Source organism: Lepidothrix coronata, unplaced genomic scaffold, assembly GCF_001604755.1.
Source record: "Lepidothrix coronata isolate B3197 unplaced genomic scaffold, Lepidothrix_coronata-1.0 Scaffold191, whole genome shotgun sequence".
Taxonomy (NCBI): Eukaryota; Metazoa; Chordata; class Aves; order Passeriformes; family Pipridae; genus Lepidothrix; species Lepidothrix coronata.
In genome coordinates, this window is record NW_016690371.1 from 1,149,458 (window position 1) to 1,177,337 (window position 27,880).

At 36.4% G+C, this 27,880-nt stretch overlaps 1 protein-coding gene across 6 annotated transcripts in view; it reads left to right on the forward strand.

The window, feature by feature from the left end:
* CNKSR2 (connector enhancer of kinase suppressor of Ras 2) overlaps window positions 1-27,880 on the forward strand; it is a 207,682-nt gene that overhangs the window by 76,518 nt on the left and 103,284 nt on the right. For 5 of the 6 annotated variants that reach the window (XM_017831466.1, XM_017831465.1, XM_017831471.1 and 2 more), the window contains exons 6-8: window positions 8,823-8,942; window positions 15,227-15,286; window positions 19,994-20,062. In XM_017831466.1, coding sequence (XP_017686955.1) covers window positions 8,823-8,942; window positions 15,227-15,286; window positions 19,994-20,062 — 249 coding nt within the window. The remainder of the gene's footprint in view (window positions 1-8,822; window positions 8,943-15,226; window positions 15,287-19,993; window positions 20,063-27,880) is intronic. The other variant, XM_017831467.1, reaches the window with a different exon arrangement.

Here is a 27,880-nt window from a genome sequence, read left to right on the forward strand (position 1 = left end):
GTCTTATTATAGATCTTAAGGAAGAAAATACTGCATTTCTTTATTTTAAAAGGTGAACTTCCCAGTAAATTTTGCAGTACTTTTTTCCCCTTTTTTTTTCCTATTGCTTCCATATCAAAGGCTTGACAGGCTGAGTTCTATAAGCTTTTGATACTTTGGTTTCACAGTGATGTGGAAATAATAAGTCTCCTTGTATTTTTAAATTTCACTGACATGTTTTCAGCTGTGGGACACAATGAATTAGCAAATTTATTGAGCTTGTCTATGCTAGGCCAATCTCTACAAGTATATAAGTAAGGAGGTTTTTAATTGCATAATCTTGGCAGAGGTTAAAGTGCTATAAGTTTGAAATCATTATATGGTTTTCAAAACGTGTTTGTTGTCTGCTATAAGAGGTGAGAGTTCTGACATCTGCTACATACAGTATATAAATTTTACAAATTGGCAGAAAGGACTGTTAAGGCAGTGTTTAGAGTTAATACAGGCTTCAACAGACAATTTTGAGGAAACTGAAAGCTGACCAAAAGCAATTGGTGAAAGAGGTAAATCTATGACTAAATAAGTAAAAGATAGGATTTGACATCATATTTCAAATTTGAAAGGTAGTATTTTACACATGCAGCTGAAAAGGTTGATGATAAATTGGAATTGAAAGCAGTCACAATTCCCTCTAACCTCTCTCCTTGGAAGACAGAAAAATGTGTTGTAGGTTTAGCCCATCAGACAATCTGGGGGGAGCAATCTAACAGTAGATTAAAAAAGAGGATAGGAGCAGACTGCTGGATCAAAGTAGTAGATTTCTGTCCACATTACCTGTTTGTGGTCCAGTGGTTTACTTTATGTTGAACTTGTGTTCTGGGTTGAACATCTTCATTGTTCACATGGTGAGAAGTGTTATTTTGGCCTGTTGTGCTGTGATTAAGGGCTGGAGCTCTGTTAGCACCCATCTCCTTTGGGAATGCTGCCCTGTTTCCCCTGGAGCAAGCCTACTGAGTTCCAAGTCGGAGAGCAAGAAGATGCAGTGGGCACAGAGGGGGTTGTGAGACCATTCTTCCACTATTGAAGTGCAAACGTGGAAACCTCCAAAGTTTACCTGTCACTGAGTCTTCATATCTTCCTCTAAAGCATGGTGAAGTAGGCAACATCCCTTGCCAAAAGCAAGATCCTCAAATAAATGACTGATTGTTTTGCTTTAATTAGGTAGGGCCAGAAAATAGTTCAGGTGTTCATATCCTAAAGGCAGTAGTTTCTTTTGAAAAGCAGATGAATGCCCTCTTTCCTTCAGAAGTGGCAGTGTGGGTGTTCACGTGGAGATTGCTGAATCACCTTGTGCATAGATAGTATGTTTTAACATCAATTCATGTATTACCATGTTAGCTCTCTGGGTATCACTGATATATTTTAAGAAATGGTGTTCTGTGGAGACGGACCTCTATAGCTTCAGCTTATATTCCAGAAAGAAATATTTTTGTTTGTTCCAAGCAATTTCGAGTCTTTTAGAAAAGCGTTTTGATTGCCACTCACAGTATTAGGTTAAGTATTAAACTAATCTCTGTTATTCAAGTAAACACATAGAATGTGTCTAAAGGAAAAAGGTCTAATTGAAGAATTACAAAGTTTTAAGAAGAAATTACCTACTTAAACTTGTTTATTTCTTCTAAATGGAGTTCCAAGATGTGACTGGGGAAAAAAAATGTCTCTTCTACAATTTTTTGCCCCAGGATTGTAGGAGTGTTGAAACAATTATTTTAAAGACAACTATATTTCTTAAAGTTTTGATTTTTTCTCTGTGACTTTATTCACAGAAACACCTGGTTTCTGTGGAATAAGAAGCGTAAAATCACACACGAATAATGTGTTGGGTTTTGCTCATTAAAATATTGATATTTCTGAAATATGCATGGATACAGAGAAGTGCTTCATATTTCTGCCACTTCATTTCTCAGTATGTTTTTTCCAGATTAGATTTTGCTCAGTAAGCAATGTAATAAATAAATAGTTAAATAATAATAATTTTTGATATAACCAAAAAGTAAATTGCACCACAAAATAATACCAACAGAAGTAGATGGCTATAGAAAATATTAATTTTAGAAGAACAGGTTTTAAAATACATTGAGCCTAAATGTGAAAGGATAAGCCACAGGTGTAGTATTTACTTCAAAACTGAAAATTAGTCTTCTCTTGCTAGTTTATATTTAGAATCTTTGTATTGATTTAGCTTAAGATGGTAAAATGTTTGTAAAACTGCTCAGCTTAAAAGGTTGTCAGTTCTGCTTATTTGGGGAATTATAAGTTAATCATTGCAAAAGTGTAAATGGAGCTTTAAAATATTTGAAGAATTGATTCCATCCAGCTGTTCAAGGCTGTATGTGATGGAAATATCCAGTACAGATTAATCCATATGAAGCAATAAAGTATTAAAGGGAGCGCAAAGCGAGAAGGACTAATTATAGAAAGTAGAAACCAGGCTCTGGTCAGATTAATAATAAGTTTTAACTGAAAAATTTTAATAGTCTTTCTTTTAAGTATTTTAGTTTAATTCCATAAAAAAAGGGGAATGTTTTCCTAAGGAATTTCACTCTTTTAAAATTGGGCTGCATTTCCTGCAAAATGAAAATGCAGTTTTATTGAGTTGGGAAATGGTAGAAAGTGAATCTGCAGAGTGAAGCTAATATTAAGAAGTTTTTTGAAAAACAAATGAGCTATTTAAATTTAAAAAGAATTACTAAGTTGAAAGAGAAAAGAACAAGCAATGGATCAGAATGTTCTTTTGGTAACAGCCTTGTTGAAACCACAGTGACAGTAATTTGCTCCTGCCCACTATATTTGAATATTTGTTATAGAACTATAAAGGACTAAAAATACATTGTGAAAGGTATCATTTTTACAGTCTTATAAAAGAAAAAAAGAAAAATGAAAAAGTAACCACCTTCTTTTTTTCAGGAGTCTATACCTTGCAAATTAAACCAAGCAAGCTTCATTCTAACAGAAGCCTCTCCTTTTGCATCCAAAATAAGATGTAGTTCACAGTTTAAACTTCATATATGTAAAAATGCCAGTTCAGGCCCACTTGGTTTTAATATTGCTGGAGTTATTGATGTATTCCATACAATACCAACAATGTTTTGAACTAAAATTACTTTATTAATAATTATTTGGTTTGGATTAAGCATTCTAATTAGACTTCCCTTTCTCAAACAGCTGTAACTAGCAGAGCTGCTTCTTTTTTTTTCCCAAACAAATTAAAGTTAACAGTGCCTGGATGTTTTTGCTTACTTTTAGCCTTGAACATCCATATGTCTTATGGATATCCTTTCCCTCATTCAAATGACATAGGTGAGGAACTTGATGAGGGAGGCTGGTGCTGTTGTTGCCCTGGGAATGTGTTTCAGCCAGGATGCTTCAGTATTGAAATACTTGGCAATATAGATTTAAGCTTGGTCACTAGCCTGGGTAAAATTAAGGACAGGGACAAACAAGTCTGTTTGCTTGGGCAGAAACACTTAGTGACCATAGAGCTGCCTTAATCAAACAGATAGAGAGTTTGGGGGAAGACCATATCCTTAGGTACTTGCACTCTGCTGCAGAAGACAGATGTTTTCCCAGGACATATTGAAGTAGCCACAGAGAACTGGAACAGATAGAAATCTAATTTAGTCACCTTTAGGTCCTCATCCCTCTCGCTGAAAGGAATAATTATAGAAAAGCTGTTAGAAATTGGTACCCTATGATCCAAAAATACACATAGAAACTAAGTATTACCTGTAGGTAATGCTGTAGGGCATAAAGTACTTTCCTACTGGGGAAAAGATAATGTTTCCCTTTGAATTTCTACCAAACAACTAGGTGCTGTGTGGTGATATTTTTGTGCTCCTTTGAATCATTTAACTTTGCACATAAAGACTGTGGTGTAGCTTCAGTCTGCAATTACAAGTGTGTCACTTGAATAGAGAGTTACTGCAAAAGAGAACTGAAGTTGTTGCTAGAGGGCTTATAGTGAGAACAGGGACTGTGCACAAAAGGAGCAAATGTAATAATCTGTTGATTTCTCTCAGTTAATAATTTGTAACTTGCTTTTTTTCTAGTGTGACAAATTCTTTCCCTTCGTTCAGCTACCTTGCACACTGGAAGCTGAGTGCAGCTTGAGGAAGGCTGGGGATTTTTAATGCCTGCTGATTTTTGTGGGAGCTACTGGGTCCTCAGCTTCCTGTGGCCTCTTACTGTAACTAACACTGCATTGCAACAGGCAGTCAGCAGTTACAAAAGATAAAGGAACCTGATCTCATTAACAATGTTTTCATAAACAGAAGTGTAGTTTTAGAAAGCATCCAAAGGTACTCTACCATTAGAGAGAAAAGGTGAGAAGATGGTACTACCATCTGATTTTACTGGCACTAAAATACACTTCTATGATACAGCTTGTCCTGAATAATTATGTGTTCATAAATTTTTCAGAACAAAATGAGTAGCATTTCTTCTATTCAAATTAATTGAGTACCCTACATGCAAAGTATTATATCAGTCCATTTTTTTCCATAAAATAAAACTTATTTTTTATATAATTAATCATTTAAAAAGTTAATATTAAACCCCCTGGATTTATCTCACCTACATAATTTCTCAAATTGGATTTGCATGTGCTAAGATGAAAGCTCCAGTGAAGTCTGGGGTGTTTAGGGAAAATTTAGTCAAGTTAGAAGTAAAGTTACATAGAACATAATTTTAAATTGAGTGAATATGGGATGAACCTGATGAGCCTTGGTAGGAACTATATAGGAAGAGAAGCGTAGGGAAGTCACAGGTGGTTTATGTGGGAACTTTCTAAGTGCAATAGCATATTGTCTCCATTAAATTGACATTGCTTCTGTGCTAGGCACAGGCAAGGCACTGGATGGTTACTGCATTCAGAGCCTCTAGTTAAAAGCTGGTGTAAACTGCCACAGCTGCACCCTATGAAAATGTCCCAGAGCCATCCAAGCTCTGATATATTCCTGGATCTGAATTTCCCACTTCCTCCTTCTCCCATCCTCGACAGACATCCTCGACAGACATCCCCCCCAAAAAACCTCAAACAAAACCCCACAAACTGTGAATGAGATGTTCCTGAGAGTAAAGGCAAGGAAAAATGCATTATTTTACCTGTGTCAGCCTCTGGACGTGTTTCCAGTGAGAGCCTGTGTACCCTCTCTTTGCGGGGGGGAGGGAATATCTGCTGGGTAAGAGTGGGCTTCTTGCTGTCCTGGCTCTGGACAAGCTCAAAGTTCATGACAATCTCTGCTTTTAACATAAGCCCAATAGATTCTTGATCCTGCTTACAGTTCAACTCTTTAACCAAGAAATATTTAACCAAAAATATTTAAGTGTCCAACAGTTTATAGGGAAACTTGTAAAATTCGGTAAGTATGTAACAGAAGCAGGCTTCTCATACTTTCAGAAGAAGGTAAAGGAGTTGTTATTTTCTCATAGCAACTGCAAGTTTTGGATGGTTGGGCAGAACCCAGGCTCCTAGTTTAAAAAAATTAGTTTTTGTTCCCAAAGTCTTGAAACTATGCCAGAACAAGAAAACTCAAATAAAATGCTTAGTGTTCTGAAATTAAAAGATCAGTTTAATTAAAATCAAATTAGTTAGTCATTCCTTGGAAGTCCAGGCAAAGTGAATATGCCAATTTGCTGTGCAATAGCAGTGAATCTTAAATTCATAATCCTCCTACAGTATTTGTGTGTCACTCCAAAGGAAAGGACACACAAAGAAAACATTTTTCAATTAAATGAATTTGCTGGACAGAACTATTCCATAATTACTAAGCAGATGATTCTGTGATTAGGTCTCATTATCCAGAGTAGCTGTTTCTTGAGCAGCTCTCTTTACAGGTGCAGTTAGTTATGGCATGTTGTCTTACTGAATCACTTGGGCCCACTAGTGCTCTGTTAAAAGAAATATAGCTAATTCTGTTGGTCAGAAACTGAGAGAAGTAATTCAAGAACTTTAGTTAGTTTTCTTTTTTTTTTTGTACCTTCTGTTTTCTTTTGCTGTTCCCAGCCACCTCTGATACTCATACACGATAATAAACCTGATAACATTTAATCAAGCTTTAGAAGTTATCTGTCTTAAACTTTTGTCTTCACTGTGGTGAGTTCTGGGCGCTCGTGAAGTGGAAAATATTTTGTAGTAATGCAGCAGTTTTGCCCTACATATAATTTCTAGGAAGGTAGTTGTGTATACATCCCCACATGTTGAATGAGCATTTACATTTTGGAAAGGTCATAGAATTTGAAGCCTTAATCTGAAGGCGCATCCTGTAGTCATAAGGTCTTTTCTAGAGACTTTGCTGTGGCCCATTTATTCTGCTTAGAATGGGTATGATAACGTGCTGTTGGACTGCAGTGTGAATATCTAAGGAAGCTGCAAGACCCAAAAGACAATAATTTTTTAGAAATGCATTGAAGCATATGGGAGATTTTTTTATCCTAGCAACTTCGTGATTTTGACATCCAATATTCCCAGAGCTCCTCTTGGGGAACGTTCACACCACCTTGCTTTAGAATTGCAACCAATATAACAGTACTGGAATGCTGATCTCCACAGACTTACTGTGTAGTGTATGCTGTACCCCTCTTATGGAGAGGCAGAGGGAGAGCAGCTGCTCCAGGGAGCAGCTCAGCTTAGGCTTCTGTTCTGTGCCACATCCTAGACTTGCCCAGCTCCTCACCTTTCCCCATCCTCTGTCAAGGCAGCTGAGGACTTTTCTTTTAATGAGGAGCCATGTCTGTGACTGACATACCTTGTGTTGGGTGGTAGGAACACTCCTTTTCTGTCCGTTTTGGCATCTCTCTGAAATGCAACAGTTGAAAAATAGGAGAAAAAAAAATAGTTCACTACAAGCAAAAGTTTCTCTGAAACTGCTAAGAACTCCATAAATTTAGTAGTTTTAGAGGAGATTAATAGGAAGAATAGGTGGGTGAATACAAGTCTAAAGTTATATCTGTTTTCTTCTGCAGAGAGTAATTTATAATGTAGGTCTCTTCACTTTGCATATGGAGAGCTGAGTGCTCTATAATTTTTTTAAACAATTTTTCAATAATTGTCAGTGCAATTACAAGAGGTATGAAAATACAAATAGCATGCCAATACTGTGTTGAAAAAAGCCAAACAAACAGAAATCTAAGTTTTAATTTTTATTATGGAATTTTATATAGTTTTTATGTTTTAAAAATGTCAGCTCAACACAATTTTTGTGTATCCAAAAGCCATTAAAAGAAACTCAAATTTCCATAAAGTTCACTTTTTCACTTCTTCCTATTTCAGATAAAACACAAAATATTCTTGACCTCATTTTATATATTTCTTGGCTTCCTTTATTCAGTAATGATTCTGCACCATGACAAAGCAGAAGGGGTGGTGTGTGTGGCTATGCTTGAAAGTAGTATTTTTTCTGGAAGAAGGTCGTATTGGTAGTAAAAATTTTATTATATTTTCCATTTGATTCTGGTTTGTTTTTTCCACCCTGAAACATTATTTCTCAACAAAACAAGTGATCAATATACAAACCTAAACTTTTAACTGTTTGTAAATAATTTGAAGAGGAGAAAATCACAGTATCCTCGTGTGTAACAGGATTAAGATTTCACTGTACTTGGATTTATTCTTTTTTTCTTTTATAACTTAAATTTTTTTATTTTCTCTTTTTACATAAGATATTTGTAGATTGTCATTTGGAATTATAATAGTGATTTGGCAAGGAGGCTATATCCAGTTTTATATTATTTTTCCATAACATTGTAGTAGATATTTTTTACTGTAAGAACTATACTTTGCAGTCTTGAAAGATTGGCTGGTGCAGCAGTTGTATGCAGTTGTGTTTCAGTCTTTTGAGGACACTGATTAGGTTTCATCTTTTGAATTTGAGAGCAGTTAAGCTGGTTCTTAATTGATTTTGGAGAGACCTGCAGTTTTGGGACCAGAAGAACGTTCTAATCCCTGAATTTGCTGACAAAATTGTATCTGGAAATCTAAACAGGGAATTCATTTAAAGTTGCTGAAAGAGGACTTCATGGAAAACTTTGAAACTCTCAAAGATCACTTTCTTACAAAAATATGAGAGAAAGATAGGAAAACCTCACAGCTTTTCTTCCTCATGAGAAGAGGGTTTTCAGGGAGTGAGAGATCGGGAGATAAACAGTACCAATTTGACAGTCCTGGCCTTTTTAGAAACTTTTTCTGTCTTGCTGCAAAGAGGCTGCCAGCGATAACTGGTATAAGAGTTATCCCATCGTGTAGTGGTGATTTGTTGTAATCTTCATATCTGCAATAGTAAATCATGCTTGGCAGCTGTAGAACATGAGAAATCCAGTCCAAAGACAATTAGCGTGTTTTATTAGTGTAGAATAAACTTCAGAGGTAATGGGAGTTGCCTGGCATAATTAAGAGCCTGATTTTCATCTGTGCTGAACTTCTGCATATTCAATGGAAATTAGTGGGGTTTGGGGCACTTACTGTCTTTGCAAAAGGTGTGGGCAGGGTGGAGGTTGGAGCTCAGCACAGAGAATGCGTGAGAGCAGCTCGCACAGTCCCTATTTCTCTCTACTCAGATGCAAAAGCATTTGCCTCTTATTCTTTCCTGTTCTGGCGCTGTGTTAGTTCGAGGTCATCACAGAAAATGTATTTTGTATTGCAGTGCTCACTGAGGCCTTTTCCTCTCCTCCTTATTTTTGTCTGCCTTGTACATACTTGCAAAACATGATGGTTTTAAATTGTATGTTGATATGCAAATAGTTTGCAGTGCTTATTGTGACATTTTCTTTTCTTTTTTCTTTACCAGTGTAAAACTCTCTCTGGAGTCTGTGATCACATAATCTCGCTCTCTTCTGACCCACTGGTTTCTCAGTCTGCCCATCTCGAAGTGATCCAGCTTACAAACATCAAGCCAAGTGAAGGGCTGGTAAGAAGTACGCAGTTAATCAAACCCACCATCCAGGATGAGAAAGTGATTTTTTAAAAATCAGTTGAATATATGGAAAGGAATAGGACATTTTAACCTTTCCTGTTTTAAAGCTTGAAAATAGTTTGATTACCCAGGCTAGTTTGGTTTCTCATGCAGCTGGGCCACCAGGGATGTATTTTGTAAAGCTGACTGAAGTATGCAAAGAGTTCAGTGAACAGGGAGAAATGAGTAAGAAGTTCTTGCCATTTATACTAGCCTCTGGAAAATGGTTCAGATTGTTCTAGGATCTTGAAGTCTGAAGGGATTTAAATTACTAAGATCAACTCAACCAAGAAGTTTGCGTGGGCTTGTGAACAAAATCTGTCAAATTCTGGAAAATGTTTCATAGTATCTCTGGGTTATAAAGCTATTTTATGTTATTCAAGGGCTCTATAGCCCTCCTGATAAGTAACTCATTGAATTTTATTACAAGAACTCTGCATTCTTAATCAGGTGCTTGTAAAGGCTCTCAGTGCAGCCATCCTGTGTTTGTTTTTAAAGAGATGACCATTGATCTTTTGTTTGCTCAAGTAATCCAACACCCACTGCATGGAAAAAGCCAACACTGATAACAATTCTAGCTGTATGACTTTACATCTCTTATAATATCTCTTCCAGTAATTTTTGAAGGTAGAGTAGAAGGTGATCAGACTGCCGTTAAACATTTTTTTGCCTACAGAAAGAGCTTTTGTAACTTCTGCCCAAACTTATTCTCATTCCATTTTCTTGAATCTTCTTGAAGAACTGTACTCTTTGCTGCATGTTTTTAAAGTTGTCTGGACTTTGTACTTTTGGAGAATATTTTGGTTTGGGGGTCGGTTGTTGCTGGGTTTTGGTTTGATTTATTTTTTTGACAAATCTGGTATACCAAGGTATTTAGAACAATTGTACACTAAATTAATTTTCTTTCTTTTGGAAAATCACTATTAAAATATGAGAACAATCCCAAACACTTGGATGAGTAAATATTGCCCCATCCTTTGTTTTAGTCTGCAATTTGTTTTCCCTTCCTCTTCTAGCTTTCTTTTTTATCTCTGAATGCATTTCGAAGTTGTCCTTCAGGATATCAGCTTTTCATGGATTCTTCCCTCCCTCTTTTCCCTGCCCTTACTCCAGTAATTTTAGCTCTTATACCACTTCACTGCAGTCAACCTTTTGAAATCCTGTCTTCTACTGTAATTAGGAAATCTTCTTCCCCTTTCTCTTGATCACCTTTTTATGAGTTCTGTCCATTTATATCTGAACTTTAATTTTTTTTCTTTCTGTCTTTGTGACTATTTTGTTGTGGTGTTTTCCCCTCATTTAAGTCTTTGTGTCGGTTGATGTCAACCATTACTGACTGAAAAATGTTGAAGGGTTTTTTTGTAAATAAGAATATGTTTCATGGGTCTGTTCCTGCTGGGTAGTTGATGAGAGAATCTCTTTCCTTCTTTGTGCCTCTGTTTTACACCCTGTGTCTGTCTTGTCTGTTTAAACTGGAAGCTCTTCAGGCAGGGTTTTTTCTTTTACTGTGTTTGTGAACCAACTCAACAGGGTCTTGATGCTGACTGAGGATTATTGTGTCATTGTCATAAAAATAATTATATGTATTTTTTTTCTGAAAAGGAAGATAACAGTCATGCAGTATACAAACCTTAGAAGGATACAATGCTATTTTGACACAGTCATATTTTTTCCCTTCATCCTTGCCCATATTCCACTATTCTGTTGCCTCTGCATTGTGCCGTCTCCTGTAGATTGTGAGCTCTTCAGAGCAGGCACCAAGGAAGGTCTGTTTGCAGGAGAAGGGTGAATATCGTAACCTTTCTCTTTGTATCAGTGCCAATCTTGTTAACAGATCACCTTTGTCACATTGTTCTTGGTGCTTTATATGCTTTTGGGTTGTTGGGCTTTTGTTTCTTTGTTTATTTAAACTAACATCTTTCAATTAAGATACAGTGAATGCATATCAGTACTGCCCTATTGAGTGCTAAGTGTGTCAGTGTAAGAATTTATGGTGGAGCTTGGAGGTGAGAATATTCTCTGCACATCACAAGCACTTGGATGAATGTGAAGCTCGATAACTTCTGGACCTTCTTCCAGAATTTGTGCAATTATGGAGGTGGAAATACGATCAACTTTCCTGTAGATTTTTGACCTGCATGACAGTTCTGTGCTGACTCTACCAAGCACTAAATAAAATGTTCTAGAAGGACGGAAAGGCTTCAAGCAGAAGGAAAAAGGCAAGGATGGCTGCTAACTGGGAAGATTTTTTTGTCACCTATCATAAACAGAATATCTAACATGTCTCAAATTCCATAGCTAAGAAGCTAAAGTAAATCTGGGAGAGAAAAAGGAAATAAGAAGAGAAGGAAATTAAAAGTTTGGAACTCATGGTAAATATACAATGGAATTAAGAAAATGGTTGAAGTTTTTACAACTTAAAAAAGATTGGAGCACTATCAGAATGTTTTAATAAGCACAAATAGTTCCTTCACTGTGTTTGATCTTTTCTTGTGGAAACGTAAGTATTTGTCAGAGGTAAATGTAAATTGTCAGAGCAATACCTGAATGCAGAAGGAATGTGTAAATGTGTTGCAGGGTTTACCTTGTCTTATAGATGTTAAAACTAGCTACCATCTATGACTAAATAACTTGTCAAGCAAGTAAACCTGTCAAGCCGAAAATGTTGTTGTGATGTGGGGAACCTCTTGTGTACTGGGTAAAGCAATGTTATGGGTCTGTTTTGGGATTGGTGTTCTGGTTTTCTTTCCCCTTTCCTCCCCACCCCCATCCCTGGTCTCCTTCCCAGGTGACTGGATGCATTCATGTGTTCTCCAGTGAGTGTTGCTGGGGGAAAAGATACTGCATAGCCACTGCGGGCTGTAAGGGTGAAAAGAGTTTTCAGGGTAGAAAGTTATTTAAAAAAACCATAAAATGGACTAATGTTGTCAGCTTTGCAATCACCAGCCTGCTCCCATGTGTGATCCTCTCTTTTTTTCCTTTTTTTTCCCTTTTTTTTTTTTAATTTGAGGGCTTCTAAGTTGTTTCCTCTGTATTAGTGAGCAGAATTTAATTTTGTGTGTTTTTACTCTGCTGATGTTCTACAAAGAGACAAAACTGACTAGCTTAGGTAGTATCTTTTCCTGTGAAACAAACTTAAAAATATTGCTGTTTGATTGAAAACAGTGAGTGTATTAAGACAAAAAGCAGGAAGCCAAGTTTTCCTTGAGTAGTTTTTCTGCAACAGTCACTTCCTATTTTATCTTTATTTAATTATAGGGCAGAATATCAGAGAACAGTAGCAACGGTTATTCTTGAATTTTAATTTTTTCATGTTCATATAATCACTTTAATCCCAGTCAGGTAAGGTACTGTGCTGTGTGTTCAAGCTTACTAGATTCAGAAATGCAAAGGTAAATCCACCAGAGCATGAGAGTGATTGGTCAGAGTTCCTTTTTACCTGTGCATCTTTTGAGGGCTCCATTAAAATAGTGTCACAGTGAAAGTAAAAAGGTGTGTGATAAAATGGAATTAGTATCTTCTTTTCTTTTCTATCCAGCATTGCATAAAATATTTTAGAAGTATATCATATTCTGTTTTCACTGTTATAAAAAAAAGGCAAAAACAAAGAAAGAAAAAAAAAAAAGGAAAAGTCACAAGGTCTCTTTTCTAACCCTTAACTGAATCACCAAGATAAAATATAATGTTTGGTTTGAAATTAGAGTTCTACCCATAACTGATCAGAATAATCTTGCATGTAATTAAGCATGGCTTACCTGTTCTTTAATCCAGACATACATTTATTCCTGATTATTAGGTTGGTTAGCTTATGGTTATTTTAGTCATATAAACCGAATTACCTTTCCTTCCATTTGATGTAACTGATTCTTGTAAATTCTTAGGGACCATGGCATTAACTTTGAACACCTAAGATGCATATCTAACAATGTTTCAGTATAGATGAACAGCGCACACTGATCTCCCCTGTATTCTTGACTGCTAAAAGTACTGTTGATATTGTGCAGCCACAAGGAGGCAGAGAGGGGGAAACTTGTAAATGCCTTGGGTATTCTTATTTCCATTCCAGATAAAACAATTGAAGCCAGAAACATTCTCTTCTCTGTACCATTTCCCATATATTGTTCACTTAAAAGGAGGAGTGGAGGAATGTGGCTAAAAGGGACTCAGTTTTCTGTTGCAAAATGTTACCTCTCCTCATTTAAAAGCTGCTCTATAACAAGAATTATTAATTCTTGCTCTTGCAAAATTAATGTGACATGGTACTAATGTAACATTTATTAATTTTACATATGTGCACAAAATACAATCTGAGATGGGTTTTTTTTTCAACTTCTCTCTTACCCCTTAATGTGTGCAGTCTTGATCTTAGCCTTTAAAGAGCATTCTGCAAAAGTTCTTTTTCCTCTTTTCTTTTCTCAAAGTCTTTTAAATTTGTGGAAAAGACTAGATTGGATGTGAATTGCACTTCACTGTGATAGCACACTTGGATGACGTTACTATCCTTTGGAATAATGCTTTGCACAAAACTAAACACTACATAGCCATTGAGTGTGAGATTGTATCCTCAGCTTTCACCCTGATGTTTAAAGTTACAAGCAGTAACTCACTAATTTCTTCAGAAATTGCTCTTTGTGGGGACCTGACTCAATGTTCCTGTCACCATGGTCACTGTGATTTTAGTTTTTGCCATGTTGCAGGGTGTATGGCCCAGACACTTAGATGTGGATCCTGAGAGGGATTTAGGCCCTGATTGTTGGTGGTTTGAGGGCAGGTATGTGTGCTAAATAACAGGTACCAACATATCTCAGCCTCTTCTGTGGCTCCTTACACTTTCTGTAAGATGTGCGTATATTAGTGTTTCCCTACCTCACAGGGGTGTTGTGAGGATAAATGTATGAAAAAGCCATTCTATATTTGAGATAATTAAGTGGAAACTGCATGATGGAGCCAACCGATGGACAAATTACTGAAGGTACATAGAGACACTGGAAGTTTAAGGATGATGTTAGGGGTTTCTGACTGTGTAGCAATGAGCTTGATTTGTTACCTAGATGATTGGTTTTGATTTCTTACCTTTGAGCTGTGGCAGCTCAAGATGACAACTGGGTTTGATGCCACTACCGCTATGTAATTGTGCAGAACAGAATTCGAGTTTACTTTTGAGCCCCCTATCCTGAGAAACTCATAAAGTCCCTGCTTTTTTTGCTGGGGATATTATCCAATTTGTTAAGTGAGGTGTACTCCCTTGTTTCTGCTACCAAAATGTCTGTGAGTTTTAGTCCCAAATCAGGTTAGTCCAACCTGATACATCCTCTTTGCCTCTTTACCATACTTATTCACTAGTAAGTGCACTCTGTTCCTCAGGTAGGAACAGATTTCTTTGTGGCACTGTGATTAAAAGGAGAAAAAGTCTACGGAGAGGATGTTTACCTGCTTTCATGAAGTGGTTGGAGGAAAGGAGATTCCTCAGAAGTTGTTGAATGCTCAGTGTCTGTCAATTATGTCTACTTTTTCCTTCTCTCGGTATCATAGTGGATGCTGTTAAAATGTTTGAATTAAGGCTTGATGAAAAAGCATATTTGAGACACTGTCTTAAACTACCCATGCAGGAACTTCTGTCTGTTCATAAGCTATCCCTCCTTCTTCATATTTTTTGAAAGAATTGGGATAGCTAACAAAGTTGATGTTTAAGTTTGCATCATAGAGTTTTATAGCTGAACTGTCCGCTGAGATGAGTGGGGCTGTGAGAAAATCTTGCAGCCATTTTGCAGGCACAATTCCGAGCGGTCATTTGCAGTTTGAAAGTTACATTTGTAGTGTTGCCTACTGTAGACTCCGGATCTTTTAAAACCCAATCTAATTTTCAAAGCAAAATGGAAGTATTGGTCATACTAAGGCAATTTGTAATTTTGGGGATTTTTGAAATCATGTGTTGTTATATTTGTAGTTGAAGGAGTGTATTGAAAAAACTGGGAAGTATATATGGACACAACTGTGGCAAAAGTTTTAGTTTCCTATTGCTAATTAGGGCCAAAATAATTTGGGCGGTTCCTCTTGAAGTGTATCAAAAAGCACTTTCCTATTAGAGACAAATTCCTCATGGCATGTATTAAAATCCACAAATCTTAAAGAAAGCAAAAAGAAAAGACAGATTCTTTTAGAGATATGCAAATTTTGTTTGGATGGTGATGGTTTGTGAAACACTTTAAAAATTCTTTCCCATAATGTCTTTTTCTTAGGGTATGTACATTAAGTCAACATATGATGGTCTCCATGTAATTACTGGAACAACAGAAAATGTAAGTATTGTTAATACTGTATGTTCAGGCCTGGAAACCTTTTTGACCTTACCTGTGGTTAATGCTTTCCCTTTGCTATAGACTACATTTTGCTTGCAAACGTGTGCTAGTTGGCTGTTGGGGACCAATGGCATGTTGGACAGCAGAGATGCTTGTGCTTGTTTAACACAGAATTGAAAGAGTTGTTCCCAGTTAAGGACCAGGGGAAGCGATTTTGATTTGTTCTTACCTAAAATGCTGCAGTTGATCAAGACAGGAAGTAGCTGCCTTGGAGTTATTTTGCTCTGTGAATAAAAGATAAATGTCTATATTATGTGTAGGCTGTTATGCTGGAGTTTGCTGCAGAATTAGACAAACAGCTTTTATATTTTCCATCTATCAATCTTCATTTTGTAATAAATGAATGCATGAAAATGGACATCCCCTTACATTGACAAATAACCATATATTTCTGCATGAACTTCTGAGTAATGCCTGTAGAAAGGAACACTTATTACCAGTGTACTAATTCTCACTAAAGGCATTAAAGATCAAGTAAAACATAATAGACTACTTTTCAAAAGCCTTTGAAATACAACCTCCTTTCCTTGTACACCATATTCAGAGAACTGGCTGTCTGTTAGGAGGTGAGCAAAACGATAATTTTGGGAGGAAAGGCTTCTATCCATGATCTTCAATTAATACAGAACAATCACTAAACAACACCAAACTGTTCCATAATGATTTAGGCGATCCCTTTCAAAGATTTTGATGGCATTTTCTTGAAATGAAGCTGTCAGAAATGTTTGTTTTATCCTGCTAGTGTGTCATCCTGTGGGAAATGCAAAATACCTTCCTGGTATTTACAGCTGCTGCATCTGATCTGCTGTGAGGTTCTGTTAATATCTCGATAAAATAGGAATATTGTTTTCTTCCTCTCATAGGAGCTGCAATCTGATAGCCTTTTTCCTTTCTGTTTTCTGCTGCTGCTGTGGGCAGGATATCCATGGGTTATAACCAATATATATAGATATTCTGCTGTAGAACTCGTGTAAATGCCACCTGTCTTAAAATAAGGAAAATTTAAAAAAAATCATCCTTTAAATCAAAATTCTGGAGAGTCAGGCCTACAGCTAGAGACATCATCAGTGAGATTAGCAAAACTAAACAAACCCAACAGAACCATAGTTGAGCTTAATCTAGAAAATATATGAAATAAAGAGAATGGTTTTTACAGTTGAATTTCTCTTGGATTAAAAAAGGAACAATTTCTCTTCATGACTTACTAATGGATTTAATTTCCCAGGGGCAAAGATAAAAATAAAATCTTAATGCATTCCCTCAAAACTCTTATCTTTTGTGATTCATGAATATAATTTAAAGCTATGTCAGGAAGCTTCAGTCATGATGACTTTTCTGCTGTTTTTACTGACTCTTTCACTCACTGTGACACCCTGGAGGTGCTCACAGTCGACCAAGAAACTGCACTCTGTTGTCAAGGGAAAAAGCCTTTGTATGTTAAAGCATTTGTGAAAATGAGTAGTGCTTTAGAGAAAGCAGGATGTCTCCTGCTTTTAAAAACACAGTCACTAGCTGCTTCCTTTAACACACACACACACATAAATTTTTGATTCAGATAGATGGGAGGAGAAACATCTAAGCAGCATGGCCAGAGCAAGATCATGATAGTGCACATGTGAGCTGACCTGCTGATCTTGACATGTTTACTGCTTGCAATACAGTTTAACTTCTAGGAAACAATAAGAATCCAAAATCTCTTCTGTTTGAAAAAAATTTTCTGTCCCTTTTCATTCTGACTCTGCTCTTCCAAGTGAGACACTGGCAGACTTTTTTGTCTGAAAGATCCCAGAAAAGCACGTCTCCATGTTAAACACAGTAGCATGGTAATGTTAATGTGAGATAGTAGTTTTGTAACCACAGTTGTGCTTTTTCTGTTTGCCATTTGAGATGTTTGATGTCCAGCTGCAAAGCCCATTACAGTTTGGATCTTGCTGTTCAGCATTAGGAGTCACGTCTCCCAACACATCAGCCCTGCAGATCAAAGCAGCTGAGCTCTGAAGCTTGAACTGTGAGAGAGCAGTGTTTCCTTACAGGTCACTGCTTCTCTCTGGTGGTCCTGTATCATTAGAGTAAGCTGAGCTTTCCAGTTCATGTCTTCTGTCTTTTTTTTTTTTGGAAGTAACAAATCTAAAGTGTGTATTGGTCCAGCAAGAGATTTTAGGTTTCTTGTTGAGTAGCCCTTTCAGACCATGTTGGAGAGATTATTTTAATTCATGAATCAAATGTATACTTCAAATAAAACCATTTTGTCCTTTGGTTTTCCAACAGAAAAGAGTATTTTTCTAAAGAAATAGCATGCAGTACATCTCCAGCAGGAATGTAGCTTTGAAGGGGGTGCTTCCCTTGTCCCCATTTACTGTGCACTGGTTGGGTTTGTGTGGCACCCTTATCTCAGAGAAGAGAGGCCTTTTAGAAGAAATAACAGCAAAGTCTCTGGGCATGCAGCAGATGTGCTCCAGGGGGTCTAAACTGGACTTTCAGACAGTGTGGCTATACTGGGGAAATAGGACAAAGACAACATTTAGCCTAAAGGACAAAATTAAGTCTATTCTGAAGAAGAAATTCTAAGCAGATTCTGAATAGCTTTTAGGTATTGATGTGTAACCCTCAGTGACAGATACTTCCATCTCTTGTTCAGCTCCCTGTTGAACCAAATTATCAGCTAATGAAGATACAGTTGTGATGTGACACACTTTGTTCCTCCTAGTAGGACTTCTTGAGTGGATCTTGTGCTTGAGGATCAGTATTCACATTTAAAAAAGAAATACCTTATCAATTCTCCTCTGTTTTCCTTAGATAGTTATAATAAAAGATACTATTTTACAGCAAAATCCATTCTTTACTGGGGAGGAAAAAGCGGTAAGGAGCAGGACTTGGAACTCCTTCAAAAAACCACAGCCTTGGCACTTCTTTATAAATTATTTTTACCTCACCTTGCAGTGTGTTTGAGGCATAATTGCAATCAGGCTTTTTAAACAAAGACTTTTCCAGTTTGAAGATTCTCAGACCATATTTTAATGGCTTGGCAAAATGCCAAGACAAATACCTGTTTTGTCAAGATTTAAGCTGCAAGTGCTGCAGACAATAAAAAGGAAAGTTTATGTCATAATAAAGTCTCGCAGAGTTCAAAGGTAATGACACAAGATTCACTTGCATTTATATTTTGAAAGTCTTAGGTGAAACTACATCTGAGCTAAAAGAGCTGTATTACACTGGAGGATTGTAAAGATTTTAGAGGTATGAATGAGTAACTGTGATTAGTGAAATGCCAGGCAGAAGACAGATTATTAGAACATAATCACCAGTGTTAAAATTTTTCCCCAAGTCACTCGGCCAACACCTTTAATGCTTGAGTAGTGCCAAAAAGTCAAGGCTGCTGTTCCTTATGTAAGTACAATTACACTTTTACCAGCCCAGTTTGATTTAGGATGTTCTGTGCAATGTCTCCTAGGACTGAGTCATGAGTGACCCTTCTTTCAGCCTCTCATTTCTCTTGGATATCTTCTCTTTAAATACAGTCCTTAACTTAAGCCATGAATTATGTGCAATTGTACTGGAAAATCATGGTATAGCTATGGGACACATGCTTTGAGTGGGGACATAGGTTACTACAAACAGTCCACATTTCAGGCCTGGAGCATTTTCTCTAGATGACCTGTTATCTCACCTGAAAATGAATTTCATTTTGTTCCTTTATGTAAAACTTGCAGCAGCTTTTTGGAAATCTACTCCTGAACAACATGTTTTCTTGTTTTGTTTTTTTTTTTCAAACTGTCAGTCTCACCTTCTACTGTGGACTTTAAGTACCTTCCTAGACTGGTGGCAGCAGTATGGAGAGAAAAATTAAAGTATTGTGACTATCAAAAGCTGAAGGAATTTATTTTCCTTTAAACGTAGAGGTGTTTCTCTCTTCTATAAAGACAGAAGATGGGAAAATATGTGGGGATTTCACCTTATGGAGGAGAGTGGGAGGGGTTTCTGATTTGGTTTTTATTTTTGTTGTTATTAAGGGTTTTTTTGAGGCAAAAGCAAAGAACAAAACTACTTTGCTTTTTTAAAAGTGTGATCTTTGTAGGATTTTTATTGTGCTTGCATTTCTTTCACCTGAATAGTGATCCAAAACCAAAGTTGCCATTAACTTACACAATCTTCCTAGGTGATATGTAACCTAATCTTCTCTCCTTGTGTACTTTTTGCAGATCAGTAATTTACTGAAGTTCTCTGCAACATATAGAAATGTTGTAGAATAAAAAGGCAATGCTACAAAATTTGTTTATGAGGAATTGCCAGGTATTCTTGATAGACTCAAAATTCAGCCAAAGATTACCTTTCAAGGTTTAAGAGATGTCAGGCAGATTAAAGCATCCTTTTGTCAGAATGGAATTAAAAAGAAATCCTTAGGACTTGGTTATCTTATATATATTCATACCTTTCTTAACATTCGATTTTATTGTGTAGAATAGTACAGATCATTTTTCTTCAACAAAAAGAATTGATTTATTAAATATTTCTCTAATTCTCTATTTCACAGTAGAATGTCGTTATCAATCTAACCTGATTTACATAGCTTAGAAATCATACTGCTGAAAGAGAGATGATGACTGGTAAGAACTGTATTCTTGATCATCTCTTTTATTTTAAATTCAGTCACCTGCAGATCGGTGCAAGAAAATCCATGCTGGGGATGAAGTGATTCAAGTTAACCACCAAACTGTGGTATGTATAACTATGTTCTGTGTCAATTGGAGATAGAGGTGTCATGGCACATTAGCATGTGTACAGAAGAAATGTGTAGAAAAATGTGTTTTTATAAATCATTTTTTATTCTAACATCTCAATTTTCCTTTTCTCTTTTGAAACCACATAGTTCTGAAGTCTTAAACTAAGCCCCAATCGTCTGAGTATTACAGGAGGTGTCAAATTAGGCTAAATAGCTGTGGCCTGGGAGGTATGTTAGGGTGTTTTCTGCTTACCAATGATCTGTTAATAAACAGTTGGTTTTAGTATAATAGAAGTTTGAGGTTAAAGGGATGCAGGGAGTTGGAAATGTGCCGTTGTGGGTTTAAGGTCAAGAATACTTCCTGAAAGCTGGAAAACTTACTACTTTCCAAACCCACTGGAATGTTTAGAATGTGATTTTTGAAAACACAGGCATGTGAAATTCTCGTAGGGATGACTAGGGTGATTAATTTAATTTGAAGACAGATTTTTTAACTTGGAAAGATAAAATGAAACAAATCTTTCGTATATGATAGGCAAGAAAATAATAATACCATGCAAATTGCTCTTTGTGGGAACAGATACTTGTTAGTTCCTGATGATTTTATTTAGGATTGGTGAACTCTTAAAATGAATTTACCTTTTCTAAGGTAAGGCTTGGTAAGAGAAAAGAAAAGACCGTTAGTACAGAAAGCAACTATTCTTTTTCCAAAGTAAAGTTTCTTGAGTGTAGTGAAAGTCAATATATGATATTAGTTACATGTGTTCTTGCAAGCATTTTAACAGACAAAAAAATATCCTATCCTGCCGTTATTAATGCAGTCATTTGTTAAAAGTGTTTTTTGTCATTTTGCATGAGGTTCCACTTCTGCCCTTAAGCCATTGTACATCATGTGAGCTCCTCTGCACAAATTAGTGTAATACTTCAGTATACCCTCCAGCTAAATTTGATATCAAATATACTATACATATGTGGACCTTAACTGATGAGAAGCTATATTTTGAGCCATGCAATGTAATTTGATAAATTTAAGCAGGTCAGGGTGAATTTCAATACTGTTTTGGCCATATAGCTTCTTCATAAGTATTGTATCCATGTACATTTTCATGTACAGTTGATGACTGATTTGTTTGTTTTTCTACACTAAGAAAGCTTATTGCATCAATTTAATTTGAAAAACATTTTTGAACTTTTTTATTCTGACTATCAAAATATATACACATCTGAAGAAGCACATCATTAAACATTCAGTACTTATGCTAGCCAATTTTTCCAACAATTTCTAATGGTGCTGTAGAGCAAAGTTACTTTGTTAACTTGAAAATTTCCAGTTGGTTAGGTATTTACTCTAGTTTTCGTAGCACATCTACAGTGCATTTATTTGATGTAAAGATCAGATCTTACCCCTAACACTAATAATAGTGTTTTGACAAGCCTTAAGATGAGCTTTCTCACGTAGTTGGATGGAATTTTTAATGTAGGATTTAGTTGTTTTGGCTTTTGCATCAGTGAAGCTAAGTATTTTCAGATGTACAGAAAACAAAAAAACATTGATTGTATTTCTAGGGAAAAGGACCATACAGAGCTAAGACGTAGTTTAATATGGTGAAGTGAATATGTCTAGTCACTTCTAGACTAAGTCATGGACTAAGTCACATATTTGCTTGTGCTTTTCTTTGTTCTATCAACAATGTAGTTGAAATAGTTGTCATTGTTGATATGGTATGCAAGTAATTTTCTGGTATTTTAGTGTTGCTTTTCTACAGGGAAAGTCAACTAGAATTTTCTTAGAAATGTGGTAGCATCTCCCATGGTACCTTTGCAAAGGTACACTTAATTCACTCTTCAATTTATAGAGCTCAAATATTTCATTTTTTCTATAGATACTGCGGAATTTGACAAGAGTCTAAGTCACTCCTATTGTATTCTGACCCCTGTCATGAGGAATTTAATGTCCAGTTCTAGAAATCTGTTTTTCTGGGAAGAGGTTTTATTCCTTGCTGTGGTTCTTACTTAGGAGATAAATAATTCTGAAGATACTACATTTTGTTTTTACTGTGTATTGATTTTTTTTTTTCCACACTTGATATACTGCTCCCTAGTTGAAAATACAGGACATACATATCAATATGTATCATATGTAACTCATCATACTTATACACTTGTACTGACTATAGAAATAACTGACTAAATTTTTCAAATACCAAACTCTCAAGCTGTAGGGAAGTGTTATTCATGTGTAACTGTTATTAAGGTGATGTCTTCTAAATGAAGAATCAAAGTATAAAACCAAAAAAATCTTAAATTTAAATTTATTTTAGAGCTAAAACCTTTTTTTTCCTTTATTTTCCTCAGTTATTTCAGTGTATTTTGTTTGTCGAATTGAAGTTAATACCTGTCTTTTGGTACTTTATATTTAAAAGAATGAATATAAATATAGGGAAGAGAAGTTCCTTGAAATTATTTTAAAAATCCAACTTATTAGAAAATACTTTATGCAAGAATCACATTTTAATAACTATGAAAAAGCTGCTTTTTCAGAAAGCCCACTGGCTTTCAAATAAGCATCATGACAAAGTAGGAGAATAGTTCAGTGATTTTTATTGATTTTCATTATATGTGTCTTAATACTGGGTGTCAAATAGTTCTAAGTTGTCTATTGACATCCTCTGTTTGCTTGTAGTGATGCTTAATATTTGTAGTATTTCATTGGACAGTGAAATCAAAGAATTTCGAGTGATTACTCTGATCATTTGCTATTTGATGGAAAACATCCATAACAGGATTATTCCACTTGTTGCTGGCAGGATGTCTGGAATATAAATATTTTCTGAATGTTGAAAATAAAAAAATAATTTAATTATGCTTAAGGTCAGTGAAAACCTAGTATTCAGAAAATTGTCCTTTAAATAGTGGTTTCTCAAGGTTAAATATCTGTGTGGATCTCCTGTGTCAGTTGTGCCTTACAGGACAGATATTTTCTTAAATGGCTCTGTAACTGAGGGTCATGACTCCTCCCAACATAAGAAGGACATGGACCTGTAGGAGCAAGTCCAGAGGAGACCATGAATATGATCAGAGGGCTGGAGCACCTCTTCTGTAAGGACAGGCTGAGAGGGTGGGGCTGTTCAGCCTGGAGAAGAAGAGGCTCCAGGGAGACATTACAGACCTTCCAGTATCAAAAAGGGGTTACAGGAAAGCTGGAGAGGGACTTTTGACAAAGGCTGTCATGATAGGCCAAGGGGGAATGGCTTTAAACTGAAAGAGGATAGGTTTAGTTTGGGTGTTAGGAAGAAATTCTTTGCTGTAAGGCTTGTGAGGCATTGGAATAGGTTGTCCAGAGAAGCTATGGATGCTCCATCCCTGGGAAATGTTCAAGGACAGCTTAAATAGGGCTTTGAGCAACCAGGTCTAGTGGAAGGTGTCCCTGCCCACGACAGAGGGATTGACACTAGATGCTCTTTAAGGCCTCTCTCAACTTAAAACGTACTATGATTCCGTGACTCCTCCATTAAAATGTAAAGGATTTAGACAGAGTCTTCTCTTAAACTTCCCTGAAAATTCCATCCTTAATCTTCTCTAAAAGCCCATCTAAAATATTTCAATGTAAACAAAGAACCAAAACCACCCACCTCATTCGGGTATTTCAGAATTTGGACTGTGCAGTACTCGTGTTTCTATCCATATATAGTTCAAGAGTATATTTTGCCTCAAGATAGTCATTCTTTTAACCAACTGAAAGTGCAGGAAACTGTATTATTGTCTATATGAATTATTACTGTCTCCAGTAGTCTTTCTGGTTGTATCAGTGATAAAACAGTAGAGAAAATACTCCAAGCAGAAAACAGGGAGATATAGACTCACAGTGGTGTAGGATTCTTGATTAACAGGCTGCTTTTGTGTAATAGTTTCTTTATTTTGGAGGCATATTTGGCACACTGCGTATAAATATGGATTGAATACAAGTTTGATATGACAACTGATAGACTTGTGGATTCCCAAAACTTGTGTTTGTTGGCTAAAACTCTTCAGAACTAATGTACATATCAGTGATGGAAATAATAGTTGAATATGGTCAGTTACTGATCTGTTGCTGATCTGAAGCTGGTTTGTTTAATGTATTTAACACCTATAAGTTACCATTGAAATTGGATTTTTTGAAATATTGTAGTAGATAATACCTTGCTTCTATACAGCAAGTTTCTTACTGTGGAAGCTCCAGCACACCCAGCCAAGTCCAGAGAATTGAGTTGCAGGAACTCTTTTTGTATTTACACTGCAAAAACGTTTTGCTAAAATGCCTCTGAAACACGACAGATACATTTACAAGATCATACTTTGCTTTATTGGAAGGGTATACACTTAAAGAAGGGTATGATACCTCTCTAGATACTTATCCTAACCTAATCCTTCCTTAGAAAAAGTAAGGAACAGATTTTTAAGATCACTGTACAATTAGTGAGGAGAGTTTGACTTCCACAGAATATCTTAGGGTTTGTTGGGAGCTGGTAAATTCCAGTTCATAGGAAATACTGAACTTGGGGTGCATATGAATCTCTGGAGTGTATGCATCCAAAATGGAGTTTGCAGTAGATATCTTCTTATTTGGGGGGGAGGAAAGCCAAACCCAAACACCTATAAGCAGAAAAATGATGTAAATATTTCAGTTTATTAATTTTTTTTTTCTGTACTGTTTAGCAGACTAGTTCTGATCCAACTAGATTTTTGTGAACACAGGTATTTCATTTAAGGCCTTATTAGTTTGACTTTGAGGGAGATGGTATTTCTAAAGCAACTCAGTGGAGAAATGGTCTGGAATAGTATAAGGGAGGGAACAGCAGTGTCAGTCCAAGCTTTTGACATTAAATGTTTGACATCTTATGCAACTTCCACTAACAACATCTTTTATTTAAAACAGTATTTTTATTTTCTTATGATGCTTGACTTGAACAACAAAACAATGCAGCAAAATCATAAAAGTTCAAAAGAAATAAGCTTTTTGCTCAGCTTTCTTCTGTTGGTGTCATGCATGTGCTTTTATGGAAGAGGAGATAAAGTAACAGCTCCCAAATCAGGCTTTTAATCTTTTCTGAATCCTTGAGTGTCCTTTGTTTATAATGGTTTGGTAAATGTGAACACGAATATTTAATTTTAAAGGTGAGTGGGATTTACATCTAAAAGATTTCTTGGTCTATCCAGAAATGTTAATGGAAGTCGTTATGGAAGTAACCTAGTTCTCTAGGGCTCTGTCCTGAACTCTCTGTAGTTTGTCAGGATATGAGGTCCATACTTTTTTGCAAATGTAGTCTGTCCCCCAAATACCCTCTCAAAATTTCGGTATAACTCCTTATCCTTTTTTTACAATCTCCATAAGTATTGTATAATACTGATAAAGAAATTAAATTGTCGTGATCCCCTCAAAAGGAATAATGTTTTTGTCAACTTGCAATTCCCTTTAACATGGAATTTGTGTTGAGATTATATGGTGTTATTTATGTTATCTTTCTTACATAGATGTGCAGATAAACACAAGTACAATATTTTATATCCCATATGTCAGGGAAGTGTGATACTGCAGAAAGGAAATATGTGAGGAAACATGACCTTTTTTTTCCCCAGGGGAACAAATGCTGAATGCTCTTGTCCATGGAATCTGTTTTCCATTAATCCCTGGAGCTTGTCCAGAGTTGTCTGAAACACACACCACTTTGATAAGCACAGGCTCAATTTTATGTAAATAATGTGCTGTGTCAGTGTGGGCATCCAGTTGCACTTCTGTCTCTGGCAGGACAGAACAGTTAACAAACAAGTCATTGTTGCCTCTGTGTTAGAGCAGCATAAGCTTGGCCAGCCCATGCTGCTTCATGTTTCTGCCAAACTTTATATAATTTTCCTTTGTTCATTCCACATTAAATTTTCACACTTAATCACATCTGTGTCACTCCAGTGGAATTAGTTCAGTTGCAGCAGAAAACCACTCTGTGCTGCCTTCCAGCAGCTACCTGTCCCCTAGATGAACTAAACTATATGAGCTTTTCTACTTTAATTTCAAGTCACGCTACTTGTCCTAGCTGAAAGCATTAAACCTGGTTGACTGTGCCCCAAAATAGAAAGGGAACACTGGCAGGATCACTCATAAGTCACAAATGGTTGTGGAAACTGCTCCTCACTGCCTCTGGCTTTGTGAGAGGCACATCTGGTCCTGCGACCTGGGCACTGACATCCCATGTTCAGTGTGCTCTTTGATCTGTGCTCCAGAGCACCTGATCCCAACGCTCTGCTGCAGTTATGGTGCACTACAGTACTTGAAGAACATGTGCTGGGCATGGTGAACCTCCTCTGTGGGATTGGTGGAGCTGTGTAGCAGCCAAACACTGAGAAGTTTGGGTTGCTGTACAAGTCCTTTCAGGAAGTCCTTTCAAGAAGAAATTGCTGCAATAGAAGATGCCCATCATCTCATATGACTGAGATGTGGGTTCTTTGGCTATACACTAGATTTTGGTCTTGCTCACCTGATGACATTTGCCGTGCCCTACAACTCACTCAAAATGAGATTTTATTTTATTTTTTTTTTCTGTCCTGGCTGTACCCCAGAATGGACAACTCTACTGTCACTGAGCCCTGGTAGTTTACTCATGTGATTGTATGAACATTTATAAATAACATTCAGCAGACTATTGAGTTCTTAGATTATTTTTCTTTGGGGAAATAAAAAGTTCTTTTGTAATTGATGATACAGACTGTTCTGTACAGCTGCAGTTCAGGAATACACACCTGGGCTGCCTTCAAGGCACCAATGTATCTTTTGAAGGCAGTGTAATTGTAGTAAGAATTCCACTGCAGATATCAATTGACTTTTTCTGTAAATGGCATTGGTGGGCCTTCATAGTGTCACTGCTGGTGATAGCCACATTATTGAGTCTACAGCCAAATCAAGTATTCTGATACAAACTGTACTTAGGACTATACTCCTGAGGATGTATCTGCTAAAAACTGCTGCAGTATTCTGTGGAGCATTCCTGTGACCTAGTTGTTAAACTCATCTTTCTGCACAGAACATACTGGGAGATGATGCATTTTGCATTTTAATTTATTTTTTTAGAGTTGTTTTCTGTTTTGCCTTTTTTTTTGCCCACCTGGTAGTGTTTTTGTAGAAAAAAAAGTCCTCTAAGCAGTGATGTAAATGGTATTAATATTTTCAACAGAAATATTGAAAGACAATATGTTGTCAAAATATGTTTGCATGTATTCCTGATAAAAATAATTTTCAAATTCTTATAGTAATTGCTACTGACTATTAATCTTGGCACAAATTGTATTTGCTGGCAATTTAAATTAAAATGTTAACAGTATGTTCTTGGTGAGAGTACTATAAATTCTGCAGTTAAAATGATTATTTCAGAATATATGATTAGAGCATATTTTTTATGCCCAGGTAGCAGATAATAAGTAGAATTGGAGTTTTCTATTGTTAACATTGTTTATGTCTGTAGAACAGAATACAGATTATGTTACTCTGTTTGTCTCATATGAACAGGTTAAAAGGCCTGCTGTTAGTGCAAATACGTGTATTTGGAAGGAAGGCAGATATTATTCTGCTGCTAATAATTTCCTTTTAACTGAGGTTGCTGAAAATTGAAGTACACTGTATAGAAAGAGATTAAAGGTAAGGAGGGGTTTCTTCAAAGCAAATCAACACAACTGATGGCGCAGTTGTGCACACCCAGGACCACGTATGAGTTAGGATGGAAGAATTTTGAATACCCCTGTGCTTTGTGCAGGTAGCAGCTGTGTAAATGACACAGCTGATCTTC